General features: G+C 37.7%; 1 protein-coding gene across 1 annotated transcript; it reads right to left on the reverse strand.

Annotated features, from left to right (window-relative positions):
• Nucleotides 1–14,100: 14,100 nt before the first annotated feature.
• On the reverse strand, nucleotides 14,101–17,971 carry LOC142099960 (uncharacterized). The gene is made up of 8 exons (XM_075183970.1): nucleotides 17,368–17,971; nucleotides 17,218–17,289; nucleotides 17,052–17,102; nucleotides 15,947–16,009; nucleotides 15,350–15,412; nucleotides 15,094–15,162; nucleotides 14,813–14,911; nucleotides 14,101–14,687 (listed from the first exon to the last, which is right to left on the reverse strand). Exons 1-8 carry the CDS (start codon nucleotides 17,969–17,971, stop codon nucleotides 14,101–14,103), a joined length of 1,608 nt encoding a protein of 535 aa, XP_075040071.1.
• Between the last annotated feature and the right edge of the window lie 202 nt (nucleotides 17,972–18,173).

Genomic DNA, 18,173 nt, shown 5'->3' on the forward strand with positions numbered 1-18,173 from the left:
AATGATTTCAGGGACATAGGTCGCAAACTTAAGGCAAGGACATCCAAGGTAGTATTTTCGGAAATACTACCTGTGCCACGCGCTAGTCCAGGGAGGCAGCGGGAGATTAGGGAGGTTAATGCGTGGCTAAAAGATTGGTGTAGGAAGGAGGGTTTTGGATTCTTAGAGCACTGGGCTGATTTCTCGGTCAGTTGCCATCTTTATTGTCGTGATGGATTGCACCTGAATGAGGAGGGGGCTGCAGTGCTAGGGGAGAGGATGGTTAGAAGGTTGGAGGAGATTTTAAACTAGGCTCCGGGGGGGAGGAGCAAGCAAGTATTTATGGGATAGACATTGAGAGTAGTAAGGTGGAATTTAACAAGAGTAAAGGGGGTGGAGAGGGGGGAAAGGGAAGCATAGCCGATAAGGAGCGGCACTTTTTAAAGCAAAAATAAATACCTAAGGGAGGCAATAGATTTAAGTGTATGCTTGCAAATGCAAGAAGCCTGACAGGTAAAATGGGGGAGTTAGAACTAGTAGCAATGAATGAGCAGTATGATATTATAGGTATTACTGAGACCTGTGGGATGATACACATGACTGGGCAGTCAACTTGGAAGGCTATTCTCTCTTCAGGAGGGATAGGGTAAATAAAAGGGGAGGAGGAGTATGTCTTTATATTAAGCCAGAATTAAAACCAAGTATTCAGGAAGTTATATACGAGAATATTGGTGATAATATAGAGGCATTGTGGGTGGAAATATCCAGCGGAGGAAAAAGTTCAGAGAAGTTTCTGATAGGGATATGCTATAAACCGCCAGATATTAGTACGATTGAGGAAGCCCAACTTCTACAGCAAATTGAAAAGGCTACACAACTAGGTCAAATTTTAATTATGGGGGATTTTAATTATCCGGACATTGATTGGAGTACTGAGACCTGCGGTACAGCTAGGGGAAATAGGTTTCTGAGCACGCTAAAAGACCATTACATGTCCCAATTAGTTGAGGAACCAACTAGGAATCGGACTATACTGGACCTAGTAATAACAAACAATGTAGACGTAATATCAAATATTCAAGAAAAGGAGCACTTGGGAAACAGTGATATGGTCTCATTTGAAATTAGTTTCCAGAAACAACAGTATAAGGGATCAACTAGGACTTTAAACTTTAAAAAGGCAAATTTTAATATGCTAAAGGAGTCTATAAAGAGCATAGACTGGGACAAAGCCTTTGAAGGAAAAAATACGGAAGAAATGTGGGCTGTCTTTAAAATGTTGTTGGAAACATACACGTATAAGTTCATTCCTATAGGAAATAAATGTAAAAGAATTAAGTCTAAACCAATGTGGCTAAATAAAAAGGTAAGGGAAGAAATGCAAAGGAAGAAGCGTGCATTTAAATTGTTTAAGTCTGAAGGGTCAGAGGAGTCCTTCCATAGGTACAAGGAATGTAATAAAACATGCAAAAAGGAAATTAGATTGGCTAAATTAGAAAATGAAAGGCACGTTGCAAAAGAAAGTAAGACAAATCCCAAAAAGTTTTTTAAGTATATAAATGGCAAAAGGATTAAAAAAGATAATATAGGACCCCTAAGAAGTGAGATGGGTGAATTGATAAATGATACTAAGGAAAAAGCAGAGATATTAAACACGTTCTTTTCTTCAGTATTTACCAGAGAGGAACAAATGGCAGGAGTAATACATAAAAATGGAAATGAAACCATGCCATTAATTAATACTTGGTTGTCAGAGGAAGAAGTCCAAAGGCGACTGAAGAATATTAAGATAAATAAAGCTCCAGGTCCAGATGGCATACACCCAAGGGTCCTTATGGAATTAAACTCGGAAATAGCTAGACCGCTATTCTTAATTTTCAGAGATTCAATCTCATCAGGCTCAGTACCAAGGGATTGGCGAATAGCAGATGTGGTGCCGTTGTTTAAAAAGGGGACGAGATCACAACCAGAGAATTATAGACCTGTAAGCCTGACATCAATAGTAAGGAAACTACTGGAAGGTATTTTAAGGGACAGTATTCAGTATTACTTGGTACGCAATAAAATTATTAGTTGGAATCAACATGGATTTGTGAGGGATAGGTCATGTCAAACTAATCTAATTAGTTTCTACGAGGAAGTTAGTGGGAACTTAGACCAGGGCAGGACAGTAGATGTGGTCTACTTAGATTTTGCAAAGGCCTTTGATACAGTGTCACACAAGAGGTTGGTTTACAAAATAAGGGAACTGGGTCTAGAAATCAAAATTTGTACTTGGATCGAAAACTGGTTAGAGAATAGGGAACAGAGAGTTGTGATAAATGGAACATTTTCTAATTGGTCAATGGTCTTAAGTGGAGTTCCTCAAGGTTCCGTGCTGGGACCACTCCTTTTTAATATATTTATTAATGACCTTGGTGATGGTTTAGAGAGTAAAGTTTCTATTTTTGCAGATGACACTAAACTCTGTAAGGTAATAAAATCAGAGCAAGATGTAGCTTCTCTACAGAGGGACTTAAATAAACTGTAGGATTGGGCGGCTAAATGGAATATGAGGTTTAACACAGATAAATGTAAGGTTATGCATTCAGGGATCAAAAGCAAGAACGCAATCTATAAATTAAATGGAATTAATTTGGGAGAATCTATAATGGAAAAGGATTTGGGAGTGCTCGTAGACAGTAGACTTAGCAATAGTGCACAATGTCAAGCAGCAGCTGCAAGGGCAAACAAAGTATTGGCATGCATAAAAAGGGGCATAGATGCAAGGGAAGACAGTGTAATTTTGCCACTGTATAAATCATTGGTAAGACCTCATCTTGAATATGCAGTACAGTTCTGGGCACCACTCTATAAAAAAGATAATTTGGAACTAGAAAGGGTTCAGAGAAGGGCGACAAAATTGATAAAGGGTATGGAGTCATTAAGTTATGAGGAAAGGTTAGCCAGTTTAGGCATGTTTACTTTAGAAAAGAGGCGTCTAAGGGGAGATATGATTACTATGAACAAATACATTAGGGGTCAATACAGAGAGCTTTCATGGGAACTTTTTACCCCAAGGACCATACACAGGACACGTGGTCATCCCCTAAGGTTAGAGGAGAGGAAATTTCACAACCAGCAAAGGAAGGGGTTCTTTACAGTAAGGGCAGTCAAGATATGGAATTCATTGCCAGGGAAGGTTGTGATGGCAGATTCAATAGATATGTTTAAGAAAGGGTTAGACAAATTTTTAGCGGAAAGGTGTATCCAGGGATACGACCGTTAATTTAAAATAAAGGATAGTAGTGGATATAGGGTAAAAATTGGATTGCAATATTGAGTCTGGGGGGATTTTCAAAATTGAAACAGATGGGCGGTTGCCTACTCTGGATTAATTTCAAATATAAGTGCAGGATCGCAGGAGATCCAAAATAGGTTGAACTTGATGGACTGGTGTCTTTTTTCAACCTCATCAACTATGTAGTAATGACAAACCAACCCCAGGCTTTTCAGCGCTGGGCTAGATTCCCTAGGGAGAGGGGTCCGCCGAAAAAAACGAGCGGGCCCCCCTTTTAGGGACACCCAGCCCAGTGCTGATAGCACTAGGGCTCTTCCTACAACCCTGGGAGGTGGGTGTAGGGTAATAACAGTGATTATAGATGAAAAAAATAAACAGACGCCATTTTGTTTTGTGGAACTACAAGTCCCAGCCAGCCAGGGTGCCATTAATAGTGTGGGCATGCTGATACTTGTATAACTACAAGCACCAGCATACCCATGGCAGTCAGGGCATGTTGGCACTTGGAGAACCACAAGCATACTTGCCAACTCTCCTGAAAAGTCCGGGAGTCTCACAAAATTTGGATCAGTCTCCCGGACTCCTGGGAGAGCTTGCATTTCTCCCGCATCCCAAAATTACCTTGCTATAATGCCACGATTCAACAGGAAGCACATCATTTTGGCCCCGCCCCCCGCGAAAAATCAGCATTTTACTCGTGGGAGCGGGGCCAAAATGACGTGATTCAAGGCGCCGCGCCCCATCCTGCCTTCTAGCCATGCCCCTCTCCCGGACGTTGCCTACTGGAAGTAGGCAAGTATGGCCAAAAATGCCATGACACCCACGGCTTACTAGGACCTGTAGTGGCACAAAACAAAATGTTTACAAAACCACAACACCCTCATTTAGATCACTTACATTTAATAAAAATAATAAACCCTCAATAAAGACAGTAAACATCCTCATTTACACCATTTATTTTTATTAAAAATAATAAATTCCCTATGCTCACCACTGAAGTTTTCTTCTTTTGTCAGCAGCTTTTAATCCAAAAATGACTGTCACCAAAGTCCAAATTAAATTTGAAATTCCCAAAGTCCATGCTTGTAATGTCCAAATTAAATTTGTAATTCCCAAAGTGCTTGCTTGAAATGTCCAAAATAAATTTGTAATTCCCAAAGTCCATGCTTGTAATGTCACCAAAGTATTTTTTATCCAAAAGTCCATGCTTGAAATCTCTTCTGTTATTCTTGGGCCCAAAGCCCCCCATGTTGATTGAAGGCTGCAGCCAGGAGGGCCCCTTGTTGTTTGAAGTCTTCTTTGCTTCAGGCAGGAGGGCCCCATATTGTAAGCTCCACGATTCTTCTGATTTGATTGAAGAAAAAAAAAAACAGCTGGACCACCGCAAACAGCTTTTACTAGCTAGAAGCTCCGATGCGCAATGAGCTTAGCTCTTGCGCGAGATCTATTTATAGTATATGGGAACTTTCCCACGACCGTGAGAAAATCCCCTAATACTATAAATAGACCTAGCGCAATGTCTCCAACATTGCACAGCTGCTGTGTGAAACAAGTCCTGTATCTGTCAGCTTAACATGCGTTCCAGCTTGGAGCGCACATGGCTAATTCCGTAAGTGGGCATGATCCTCCGACGCATTTCGTCACATGTGTGTGACTTTCTCAAGGCTTATGTTATGTTCTGGCTGTATTCTCATGTTGTAGTTATAGGGGATATTCTTGCGTCCTATTGGTTGGTTGTTGGGGTTTGGTTCATGATGCGTCCTTATGGCAATTGGTTGTGGTTTAAATATGCAATGAATACCCAGCGGGTTCCTGAATTCGATATAACACATGTGGCCAGGTATAACAGCGGTTCATATATTATTTGACCGTACTTATATTGTACTTGATAAAACAAAACATCATTACAATTGCACTTGGTAAAACAAAGCATCATTGACATATATATATAAATTATTGATACTCTAGATGTTGTACTTTTCATTCTCTATATGGTGAAGGTCAGCCCAAAAGTTATTTGTGCTTTAATCATAATAAAAAATGCTTATTATGCTTGTATATATGGGAGGACGAATACATCTGGGCCCATCCCGAGCTGGAAGTGAACACGGTCCTCTGGAATAGATATATAGATGACGTCATCGTCATATGGAAAGGAGATAATCTCTACCTTACAAAATTCATCCTTAAATAGTACAAAGAGCCAATCAGAACAGAGCCCTACAACAATCCACAGGAGCCCTACAACAATCCACAGGAGTAGCTTAATTGATAGATCACCAGTGCCCAATGAGAGTAAAGGTACACATCCAGTACAAATCAACCAGGTGGCTGTATAATAAATGACTGGCAAACAGCCAGTAACGCAGGAAAGTTCCCCTAGATTAGCCACTATTGTATAAGATGAGCCAGCCCTGTGCGCACGCACCCGGGTATCTGACAGAGGGTACTGCGGCAGGTAATGCAGGTGTCCCAGTTGTTTCCTAGGCAATCGGGACGTCGGGACTCTCCGCCTCTGCTCCATGGCGTCCCGGCCATCGCTATGACTACCGGGATGACATGGAGCAGAGGCGGAGAGTCGCGGCCGTGCCCGCGGCCGCCACGACTATCAACACTTAGCCATTAACAACTACTCTACTACAAACTAAAAATAAATCATCTACATCAGAATAAGAGCAAAAGGTTAATTTCATTACCAATTACACAAACAGCTCATATAAAATTAAGAAGATTATCCAAAAACATTGGAATATACTGTTGCAAGACAGTAACCTTAACCATATTCTCCCAAAAAAACCTGATGTGATATTCCGTAAAGCCCCAGATCTAAAAAAGAAACTGGTGTAAAACCATTTCACTTCTAAGGGACCCATACAGACCACTCTCACATCCTCTATAGAGACAACAACAGAAACAGTTGGTTTCTTCAGCTGTGGGAGATGCATAGGATGTAAAACATGTGGAAACAGGAGCACCAAACCCACAACCACTTTTTCCTCTACTATCACTAAGCATGAATATAAGATCAGAGACTTCATTACATGCGACTCCAAAGAAGTAATCTACCTCTTTGAATGCCCTTGCCCGGCACAATATGTAGGAAGAACAGTTAGAACTCTGATTGCTAGGATAGCAGAACATGTTAGAAATATTCGTAAAGGTCTTGAAACACATAGCGTCTCCAACCACTTTGAATTAAAACACAACAATGACCCTTCCCAATTAAAGTTCACAGCAATTACCAAAGTAGTTAAAAACTGGCGAGGAGGCGATTTTCTGAGAAAGATAAATAAGGAAGAACTCAAATGGATATATGAACTAAACTACATCCAGAAGGTATGAATATAGATTTTGATGTGTGTAACTTCACACATCAAAACAACTGTCTATAACTCCCCACTGATGGTCAGATAGGTTAGGACCACACCCTACTGTCACACCACCTGACATATGCCCAATTCCATCTCGAACTTGGAAGCGATACTGGGTGGGCTTCAGAAGTATCCAATGTTTGCACATTGGAGAATATCAAGTTCAGTAGATCAAGTGGGTCCCTTGAGTTGATCTCCCTACTACCAAACAGTGGACGAAGACAAAATCACACGGATCATCATATCTTAACCTATGGATGATATTTATCCATTCATTCCAAGGAATGACTTCCTCATCCACACATCTTACCATTACCATTTGAGAAAGCCAGTTCATCTTCTATGATGAATGATCACATCATAGTGGTCACCATAGAGCAACGAATAGTGACATTCAGGGATTTTTTTCCACAGAGTAATGTGACACTGAGACAGCCCTTTCCATCAATATGTCACTAGAATGTCAGTACACATAGATATTTTAAAGCACCGTGATGAAGGAACTTATATAGTCCTGTACAAATCCATAACAACATTTTGTTCTATTCATTAATTTTATTACATCTCTAATAAACATTATCAATTATGAATCATTCATCATTTATATTATGTATACATCATATTGTACATCTTATTTTTCCTCTGTTTTCCACTCCTATACGTGTGTATATATCCATATCTCAATAATTACATTAATAATTAATGTTGTATTAATAATCATTGTTAATGTCAATATCATCTGACATGCATTTAGTTATTCCATGTTAATATACCATCTCCGTTAGTTATACAAGCATGGTAAGTATTTTTTATTATGATTAATACACAAAGGGGCGTATTCAATTGTTAGCGAGTTTGGAAGTTCGAGCGCGTTAAGTCATTTTTTTGCTATTTTTCCTTATTTTCGAGCGCGAAAACTTCTCCCCCAATTCTAATCTTTTTATTTTTTTACCAAAACGGTGTTATCGCGCTCCAAGTGTTTGTCAATGTTAAAGTATAGGCTGGATGCGAACCCTTAGCGGAAAAAGCTATTCAATTGTTTTTTAACGCTGAGTGTGAAACAGGCAAATCTGCTGTTTCATCTCGCACCTCCTTGGTGTGTTTAAAGAAAATAAAAAAAATTGTAAGGTAATAAAAAAAGAAATTAAACTGAATAATCGGTGTAAAAGTTAATTAAAATAACCAGAAAACTGAAAAGAACTTTTTTTAAAAAAAAATACAGTGTAAATAATGAAATATTTTTTCAAAGTTCCCCCTTTAAAAAAATCCATCAGTGGTGCAGTCCTATTTTATTTAAACTTATTTTTTTTTTTTTCATTCCAAACACTTGAGTGTACAGTTGTGTTGAGCAGCTCTGTGGAGAAGTGACTGTTGCCTCAGTGGTTTTTTTTGTGCATACCAATCTTTCAAAGCATTTTCCAGTACTGTTCGTTGGTGGATTACCTAAGATTTCCTAAAGATAAGTATCGTATTGTATTTGTGTTTGGTGTTGTCTGTCTGTAAAATTAGCTAAATTAACATATAAATTAATCACTTGCACCAAATTTAATATCATCTAAAAATAGTGCTTCTCACAGGTCCATTAATCCCCTGCACAAACATTCCTTTTCACTACAATTTTTTTTAAAAATAGTTAAATACTATAGTTTTAAATTCACCCCTTTTAATTATTGTCTCATTTTCAATGGAGCCATTCGTGGACACAGTGTGGATGTACATGTATGCTGCATGTATGGAGGAGACTGCTTTGGATGAAATGCAAGGTGCTGCAAATGTGGGAGTGGCTGGAGAGAATGTTGATGTATGTGATGTGAATGTCAGTATGGAAGAGGGAGAGGCTGTGGGAGAGAATGGTGGCTGCATTGTCCAGTGCGGCAAGTAGGACTAGAATCCCCAGGCCGCGTCTGTACCGCAACAGGCGTTTGCTTGATGGATTGCCCGAGGACGAGGTGAGAAGACTATATCGCCTATCCTCCTCTGCAATTTACAATCTGTATGAGATTGTAAAACAGGACCTGGAACCTCGTTACCCTAGTAACCGTGCAGTCCCTGGACTTGCCAAACTGCTTGGTGCTTTGCATTTTCTTGCCTCAGGAACATTTCAGCCCACCTTAGCAGTTATTGCCGGGTATTCCCATCCCACTTTTTCTAGGATCCTGTTCCAGGTCCTAAATGCCCTCAAAAAGCACACTGCAACGTATGGTAATTTCCCGCAGTCTGCCAATGAGTGGCGTGAGGTCAAAGCAAAATTTTATGCTTTGTCTCAAATGCCCAATGTGCTGGGTGCAATTGATTGCACCCACATTGCCCTTACACCACCCCGTCAAATGGAAGAATGTTTTCGTAATCAAAAACACTTCCATTCCATAAATGTTCAGATGGTTTGTGATGCAAAACAAAAAATCACCAATGTTGTTGTTGGTTTCCCAGGTTCATCCCATGACTCCTTCATCTTGCAACAGTCGTCCTTGTTCCGGAATTTCGAAGCAAGATCCTTTCCAGATGGCTGGCTGCTTGGTACTGGGTTTTTTTTTTGGTTTTTTTTTGTGTTGTTAACTGTGTATTACAAGTGTAGTTGTAAACCCTTAAAAAAATCTAATGTTGTGTCACTGTTTTTAAAAATGCTTCTATTTTTTTTTTTGTTTAAGGCGACGCTGGATATGGGAATCGTTCCTGGTTGCTGACTACTTTAAGCAACCCTGTATCTTCCTCAGAAAAAAGGTACCAATCAGCACACATTCGTACCAGGGGTGTAATAGAAAGAACCTTTGGTGCACTTAAAAGCCGGTTTCGCTGTTTAGACAGGTCCGGCGGTGTGCTTTTATATTCACCCTCCAAAGTTTGTGATATAATTATTGGTTGTTGTATTCTCCACAATATTTGTATTGCAAACCAATTGGAGGTGGAAATAGATCCAGACATTAGTTTGGATTTGGACCTTTCTCCTGAGCTTGGTCAGATTGAGGAGTTAGCAACTCATGTTCATCAACGTGTTATAGAAGATTTATTTCCATGTAAGTATTATTTATTTTACAAAGGTTAAAAATGATGTGTGTATTCAAATAAAAAATGATGTCCTTGTCCTATTATATATACAGGAAAGATGGCAAACTGTGTACCTGCCCCCAAAGGAGGATATTATCTAGCATTTCAGAAAATGGGTAAGGAAGTGAAAAATGAAATCATGGTGAGTATAATGTTTTTTTAATACTTTACACAATGTATTTGTTGTATTGCATTTATATGTAAGGGAGTGATGTGATTGGATATGTCAATTGATAACTCAAATGTTTTGACAATATTGCTGACCCTTAATAATTTTTTTTTGCAATGCAAACCAAATTTATTTTTCTTAATCACTGACCTATTTTTTTGTTTTCTAAGATCTCCTACAAACAAAGCAACATGGATCATTTGGATATTGGACTGAAAAATAATATGCAGAGAGAAGCAGTGTGGTGTCCACTAGATTTTTTATTTTTTCCTATGACAATACACAATGAAATAAAAACTACCTATTCGAAAATGTATTCAAATATAAGTTTCAAAACGTGATCACTGCAGTACCTTTCTGAATAATCATTCAACAAAAGTGACTTAGGTTTGAAATCTGGTTTCCCTTTTTTTGTTTGTTATCAATAAAAAAAAAAAAAATATTTTTTGTTTTGGTGATAGGCACTATAGCAGGGGAAGAGAAACGCAGTTTGGGTCCCACTGGCATAATTACTAAACAACCACAGACTGTTCAGTGCTGCCCTTGATTCCCTAGTGAGTGGTGTCCCCTGAAAAATTTAAGCACCCCCCCCCCCCTAGGGACACCCAGCCCAGTGCTGATAGCACTAGGGCTCTTCCTAATACCCCTGGCCTGTGGCTATTAGTGTAATAAATGGGGATTTTGTTTTTTTAAAAAAAACAAAAAAACAATTTGTATTTGAGAAACTACATGTCCCAGCCAGCTATGTTTGCCTAAATAGTGTGGCCATGCTGCTACTTGTCTAACTACAAGCAGCAGGGTACCCATGGCACCCAAGGAATGTTGGCACTTGGAGAACCACAAGTGCCTTCATGCTCTTACACACACGGCTGGCTGGGAGCTGTAGTTCCACAAATCAAAATGTAAAATTAAAGCACAACACCCTCATTTCAACCACAAATCTTTATTAAAAATAATAAAACCGCAAGAAATACAGTAAACACCCTCATGTACACCATAGAATTTTATTCTAAAAACAAAATAATAAAAAAATTAGCATTGCTGAAATACTCTGTTGCAGCCTTTAGTAGAAAGACATGACAGCTACAGTGTTCTGAAGCAGATGTAGATCTTCTGAACCTGTGAAAAGAGCCCAAAAATGGTATTAAAATAAAACAAAAATACCTGTGGTCCCACCTAAATTTTAACTTAACCCTAGTGCTGCCGACATACTGCTGTTTAATTTAAAATCTCTGGAAAAATTGACATAGGGTCCCCAGTATTTTCAATGAACCAGCACTAGGCAAACCAGCCGGGGTGATAGGCACTATAGCAGGTGGGGGAAACGCATTTGAGTCCAAATGCCATAATGACTAAACACCCACAGACTGTTCAGCGCTGCCCTGGATTCCCTAGGGAGTGTGTTCCCCTTGAAAAATGTAAGCAAACCACCCCCCTAGGGACACCCAGCCCACTGCTAATAGCACTAGGGCTCTTCCTACCACCCTGGGCTGTGGGTAGTAGGGTAATAAAGGAAGAATATTTGTGAAAAAATAAAAATAAAAAAACATTTTATGTTGTGGAACTACAGGTCCCAGCCAGCAATGTTGCCCAAAATAGTGTGGTCACGCTGCTACCAGTATAAGTACAAGCACCAGCGTACCCACGGCAGCCAGGGCATGTCAGCACTTGGCAAAGCACAAGTGCAAACATGCCGTGACACCCACGGCAGCCTGAGACCTGTAGTTCCACTAAACTAAATGTATTTCTTGTAGTTTTATTTTTTAGAATAAAGATTTGTGGTTGTAATGAGGGTGTTGTGATTTTATTTAACAATTTAGTTTAGTGGGTATGCTGGTGCTTGTACTTATACTAATAGCAGCGTGGCCACACTATTTAGCTAAACATGGCTGGCTGGGACATGTAGTTCCACAAATCATTTTTTTGGGGGGGTTTTCCATACAAAATCCCCATTTATTACCCTACTACCCAGAGCCCCTGGCTAGTAGGAAGAGCCCTAGTGCTATCAGCACTGGCATGGGTGTCCCTAGGGGGGTGGCCCGCTTACATTTTTCAAGGGGACCACACTCCCTAGGGAATCCAAGCCAGCGCTGAACAGTCTGTGGGTGTTTAATCATTATGGCATTTGGACTCAAACTGAGTCCCCCCCCCCCCTCACCCCCTGCTATAGTGCCTATCACCCAAGTTGTTTTGTCTAGTGCTGGTTCTGATAAATAAGGGCAAACCCAACGCAAAAAAAATTCTAGATTTTTACTTAACCAGTAGTAGACTGTCAGGAATACGTTTACAAGCAAATAGAAGGGGGAAAACTATTTTTCTTTTTTAGGGGCTTATAAATTTAAATTTAATTTCATTTTTTTTTTACCTGCCTGAGCTATGGCACAATGAAAGTCAATACAGTGATGTGTTTATACAAACAGAAGCTATAATACACCCTGTTGTATCAATACCTTTTTAAAGAAAACCCTCTACTTATTTTAATCCCATTGAAAATTATCTCAAATTTCTATCTGCAGTGTTAAACATTCAACTCTTTCCTTGAAAGTTAATTAAATTATACTATGTTTTACCTAAGGACTATTTTTTTTTTTTTTTACATTTAATAAAGTTATTATTATGTATACAAATTTAACCTCTAATGAGTATATATCAGAGTAGGACCAATTACACCCTTCATACATGTATCCAAAAGTTTAGGGTACATGCAAAAATTTATTGTCTATTCTCTCTATTGTCATGTTCAGCATTTATTTATTAAAAAAAATGATTCCAGTTAACAAGTGTCCAACATCCTAAAATTTTGGAAATACTATACCCAATAAATATTGTGTATGTAACTGAATTTGAGGAAGGTGTATCTATCTAATAAATATAGAAGCAATAAATTCAAAAGTTAAATTTTATTGTACAAAATACATAATAAAAATTTTAATACATTTTTCTACAGTTCAGTCAGTCCCTTGGATTTTCAAGCTGTTTCTTTCAAATGACATCCACTAATTCCATCCGAACATCTGCAAGAAAAAAAAATATTAAAAGCTTATCTGTGAAATTAGTATTCCATTTCACATCGAAATACTGGAACATTGATAGTGCTAATGTTGATAAGGAGACAACATATCCTATTGTTGTAATATTGAAAAGACCAACTATTATATGTACACATTCAAATTTTTGACTGCCTTAACAATGTATGTCTAAGTCAATAATTCTATAGTTTATTACCTGAAAATTTTAGTTATGGCTGCAATTTTCGATTCCATATTCGTGAAAGTTGTATCCAGCCAATATTTGGGTGCAATCTTAAAAAATTAAAAAGAAAGAAGTGTATGTGAAACCTGTATTTTTATACAAAATTAAAACATAACTTTTAAAACAAGGAAGGATCAGTATGGACTGGAATATAAAATTTATATTTCATTGTCCATGTCACATAATATCCCTTACATTCAGGAAAAAAAAAAAAAGGTTACATTACAAATATTACAACGAATAAACTGAAACAAACTCACCGAATATTTAACATTACTGATCATTCCTGATGTTGAAAGGTCTTTACATTTCACTTTTTTCTGCGTTATCATGATAAAAGAGTAAAAATATTATTTAAAAACTTAAATTTTCTAAAGGATAAAATAAATATATATATATATATATATATATATATATATACACACACACAGACACACACACACGGGGAGACACACACACACGGGGAGACGCATACATCCTATAGAGAAATAAATAAATACCAAATAACATTGTAACGTAATGCTTTTGAATGATGTTATCCTCTTGCTTTCACTTCCTACGCATTTTGATCCACGATGCTTCTGGCTTACCTAGAATTGAAGGTAAAACATAGAAATTAGGATACATTTACATTCATATAAGAAACGAAAAAAAAAAAACACATTTCTCACAAATATGCATTTTTAATCCTGAAAAGTAGACATTACTGTACATATGACATATTTATGTTTTAATGTCACTAACCTATTAGCAGTTATATACGCTTTTTTAAAAAAATTACTTTCTTACCCTTCTTCCTCAGATGAAACGGGGTTGATGATTTCCTCTTCTGGATCTTCCTGTAACAATCTTCTCCTTGCTGATTTCGGTCTTCTTACTTCCACCACGGGGGTGTGGAGTGCAGATGACATCCTCTGCTGGGGTGCTGCTGGAACAAATCCAGAAATGTTCCAATCGGGTAATGGGACTGAAACATTACCCTGTGTTCGCCGGACTCTCAGCTCTTAACCAATATTCATGATATGCATTGACAGCATTTGCAGATGCATTGACTGTTGTTGTTGTTGCATAAGCATCTGTGCCATGTGTACCAGATTCATCTGGTAATACACTGCTGTATTCTGCTCCATTGCAACAGCCATTCGCACTTGAATGCTGTTATTTTCTTGAATAGATGCAGATATTTCACTGTGCTTTGTGATGAGTCGCTCCAGTAACGAATTGGTGGTATTACGGGAGCTTCGTACCTCTTCCACAACAGACGTCAAACGGTCTACCGAGTCACCAATTCTCTGTACTCTGTCTTCCATATTTCGGCGAGATGTTTCCTGCCCTCCTTCCATCTTTCTGGCAAAGTCTGTGATGGAATGAAACCGAGTGCCTTGTTCGGGCAGACCATGCACCAGTTGTGTTGGAAGACTGGTGCCTGTGGAGGGTACCCTTGCTTGAGATGGACCTTCCCCTTCAGTGGTTGGAACTTGAAGGTTGGGGAAGGCTTGCTGTAGCATCTCAAATCTTGTTGCAGCATCTTCGTGGACCAAACTGTCAGCTGGAGAAAATGTCAGTGATTCACAGTCATGTTCTAATCGCTCTGTAAAACAAAAAAATATTTCCTACATCAATTATTCAGATATTACATTATATGATTTTCATGTTAAAAATTATTTGAGAAATGCATGTATTCTGTTAAAACAAGTAAAAAAAATAATTATTCACCGGTTACTGAGCCGACAGGAGATGCTATTTCTTCCATGGCAGCTTGAGAATAAAAGGTGGATACTGGTGTTACCACCTGTTCCCTTGGGATGATGGATTCTAAAACATACAATAATAAAAAAAAATTAATATTGGCAAATAAATATAACATGTGAGACATTTCATTCTATAAAATGATACATGTGTACAATAAAAATATGTATATTCCTATGGATTGGTAAAAAATAATGAGAATATATTGCTAGATAGTTATGTACACAAAATTTTTCACATCTTCATACCTTCTGGACTATGAGCAAGGGTTATTGATGTTCCCCCTTCTTCACGCATCTCTTCAACGGGTCGGGCTTCTATACATAATAATAAATTAGATAAAATAAATTTATATATATATATAGAGAGAGAGAGAGAGAGAGAGAGAGAGAGAGAGAGATAGAGAGAGAGAGATAGATAGATATATAGATAAAAAAAAAATGACACATTACAAGAAAAAGTTTGCTGAGACCAAACAAAAAATTAATTCTGTGTAAACATTACCTTGCTGTACATCAGCAACAGGTTCCGAGACGTGTACCTCAGTCCCTCTTCTTCTCTTGTGAGCTGTAACTTAATGTTAAAATACTATTAGATGCTATTACTAATTTTTTGCCAGGATTTAAATAGTGATCAAGAGTGACACACAGGAATAGTGAGTGAGAGAGTGTGATAGTGAAAGGGAAGGTTAGAGAGAGAGATAAAGCAATATTAAGATAAAAAGAGGGAGAGTGACAGTGAAAGAGAGAGTGATAGTGAAAGAGAGCGAGAAAGAGAGAAAGAGAGAGAGAGTGAGATAGAGAGAGAAAGAGAGAGAGAGAGAGAAAGAGAGAGAGTGAAAGAGAGAGAGACATTGATAGACCTAAGAGCGACAGTGATATAATAAGAGAGAGAGAGTTATAGTAAAAGAGAGAGATGGAGATATATGCATATTGTTTTACAATGCAAATATAATTACCTTTTTTAATTGGTTCCACACTTTTGGCAGGATGAGTAGGCTTGGTTAAACGGCTTACATTTTCTGTAACAAATAATTATAATAAGCTTTACAAAATGTACTATATTTAAAATATATTATATCAACTTGATCACAATTTATACCTTGATTGGAAGCCGTTCTCCCTACTTCCACTGCGACTTGTCTTGGCATAAGCAATGTCACACCTATAATAAAAATAAAATTTATTTTTATTTATATAGAAGCAATAACATTACATTTTAGTTTTTTGTCGATTCTATGGAAATATTACATTCATTGCATACAGATAGCACCAAAAATATCAAATTACATTTTACATTGGAAGAATATTTTTTGGATAGATATTAATTGCATGCAATAATAATAGTAACAAGTGTAACATCAATTCCAGGTACTATAAGACAAATGATATACATTACTATCTCACTATTACCAAATTATAAACATGTAAATATGTATGTGTATATGTAGATATGTATGTGTATATGTAGATATATATGAGTATATGTAGATATATATGAGTATATGTAGATATATATATATATATATATATATATATATATATATATATATATATATATAGATAGATAGATAGATATATACACACACTTGTAGGTTAATTGACTGGTATTGGAATTGACCCTAGTGTCTGTGTGTGAATTTAGACTGTAAGCTCCAATGGTCCAGGGACTGATGTAAGTGATTTTTCTCTACAGTGCTGTGGAATCTGTGGCACTATATAAAAAAATGGTGATGATGATGTATGTACATACATACATACATACATACATACATACATACATACATACATACATACATACACATATATGTTTGATTACATTTTGGTGTAAAACATTGATAAATAAAATAATAAACAACTTTCAGGAACACTATTATGGAACAAGATTTTTTTTTATTTAACATAGGGGATATTTTTCATAAAAAGTGTTATGTGTGAATAATATTGCTTTAGTTTCTAAAAGGTTAAGGGCTACATTTACTAAGCTGTGGATTGGAGAAATTGGGGATGTTGCCTATAGCAACCAATCAAAATCTAGCTTTCATAAAGCTAGAATCTAATTGCTTGCTATAGGCAACATCCACACTTTTGCAAACCTGCAGCTTAGTAAATCTAGCACTAAAGTGTTATCTGGGTGTAATGTGTAGTGTAAAGTATATAATATATGGAGCATGTATACATGCATGTGTGCATCTTTAATATTATACCTTCTCCTTCTACACTCCTCTGGCCCTTGTGTCCTTGAGAATAACCCAAATCTAAAATACATTCAAAGAAACATTTTTTAGTACATCTGTATATAAGAATTTAGCAAGGCAAGAAAAAAAAAAAAAAAAGAAAACATTTATTCATTATTATACATTTGCCATTTACCTCCTGATTTGGATTTTCTCTTCTGGGGTACTGCTTCACTTTCATGTCTTCTCCTTTGTGCTGCATCTTGTTCTGCAAAATTGTAAAAAAAGTTTAGAATTTTTTTTTAATTTAAATCACATCATTACTTTTAGAGACAATTATACATACCTCGTGGCTGGAAGGTGGATGGATCAAGGGTGTCCACTGTCCCTTCCACTCCTTCCACAAGATCAGCACTGAGAATTTTCCGCATCTTCTTCTCGCAAGGCTTAAATTGTAGGCGCAGTGGCTTGGTACCACCAGTTACCCTGGAATGACGGGCAACGGCTGCCATCTTCGCCTTCGTGGTGCGCTTGCAGTCCCGAAAGCGTTTCATGCAAACTGCAACTGATCTGACTCGAACACCTACTGTGGACACATTTGAGGCAATCTGGGACCAAATCTTCTGCTTATGCTTGAAGGACGCCTTCAGCGATTGGGCACCCTTCAGTGTCTCATAATGTTGCAGTACCCCAGCGACAAGGACTTCATTCTCCTCAAGTGTGAAGCGCCTGGATCGTGTTACAGATGGTCCTACTTCGTCATCAGATCCACTCTCTGTAAGATGTTGCTGCTGGGTGCTTGTGCTGGCTTGCACGCTGCTCACAAACTGCTGACGCCTTCTTTCTTCTTGGCGCGCCTCAGGTCTGTCTCTCCATTCCTCGCCACTGCTGACAATTTCTTCTTGGGTTCCCTGTGTAGAAGAAAAAGAATCCCTACGCTCCCTAAACATGGCTACTCTAATAAATTTTACTTGCTAAAACAAATAAAAACTATTGACTATTTAACAACACTTGCCTAAGGTTACAGTACACTAGTATGTTATAAATATACTACTACTATAATACACTAGTAATAACAATTAATTAAACTACACAAGTACTTGACAAAAAAAAAATATGCAGTTGTATTGAAAAAAAATTATAATATAATTT

This window comes from Mixophyes fleayi, chromosome 8, assembly GCF_038048845.1.
Source record: "Mixophyes fleayi isolate aMixFle1 chromosome 8, aMixFle1.hap1, whole genome shotgun sequence".
Lineage (NCBI taxonomy): Eukaryota > Metazoa > Chordata > Amphibia > Anura > Limnodynastidae > Mixophyes > Mixophyes fleayi.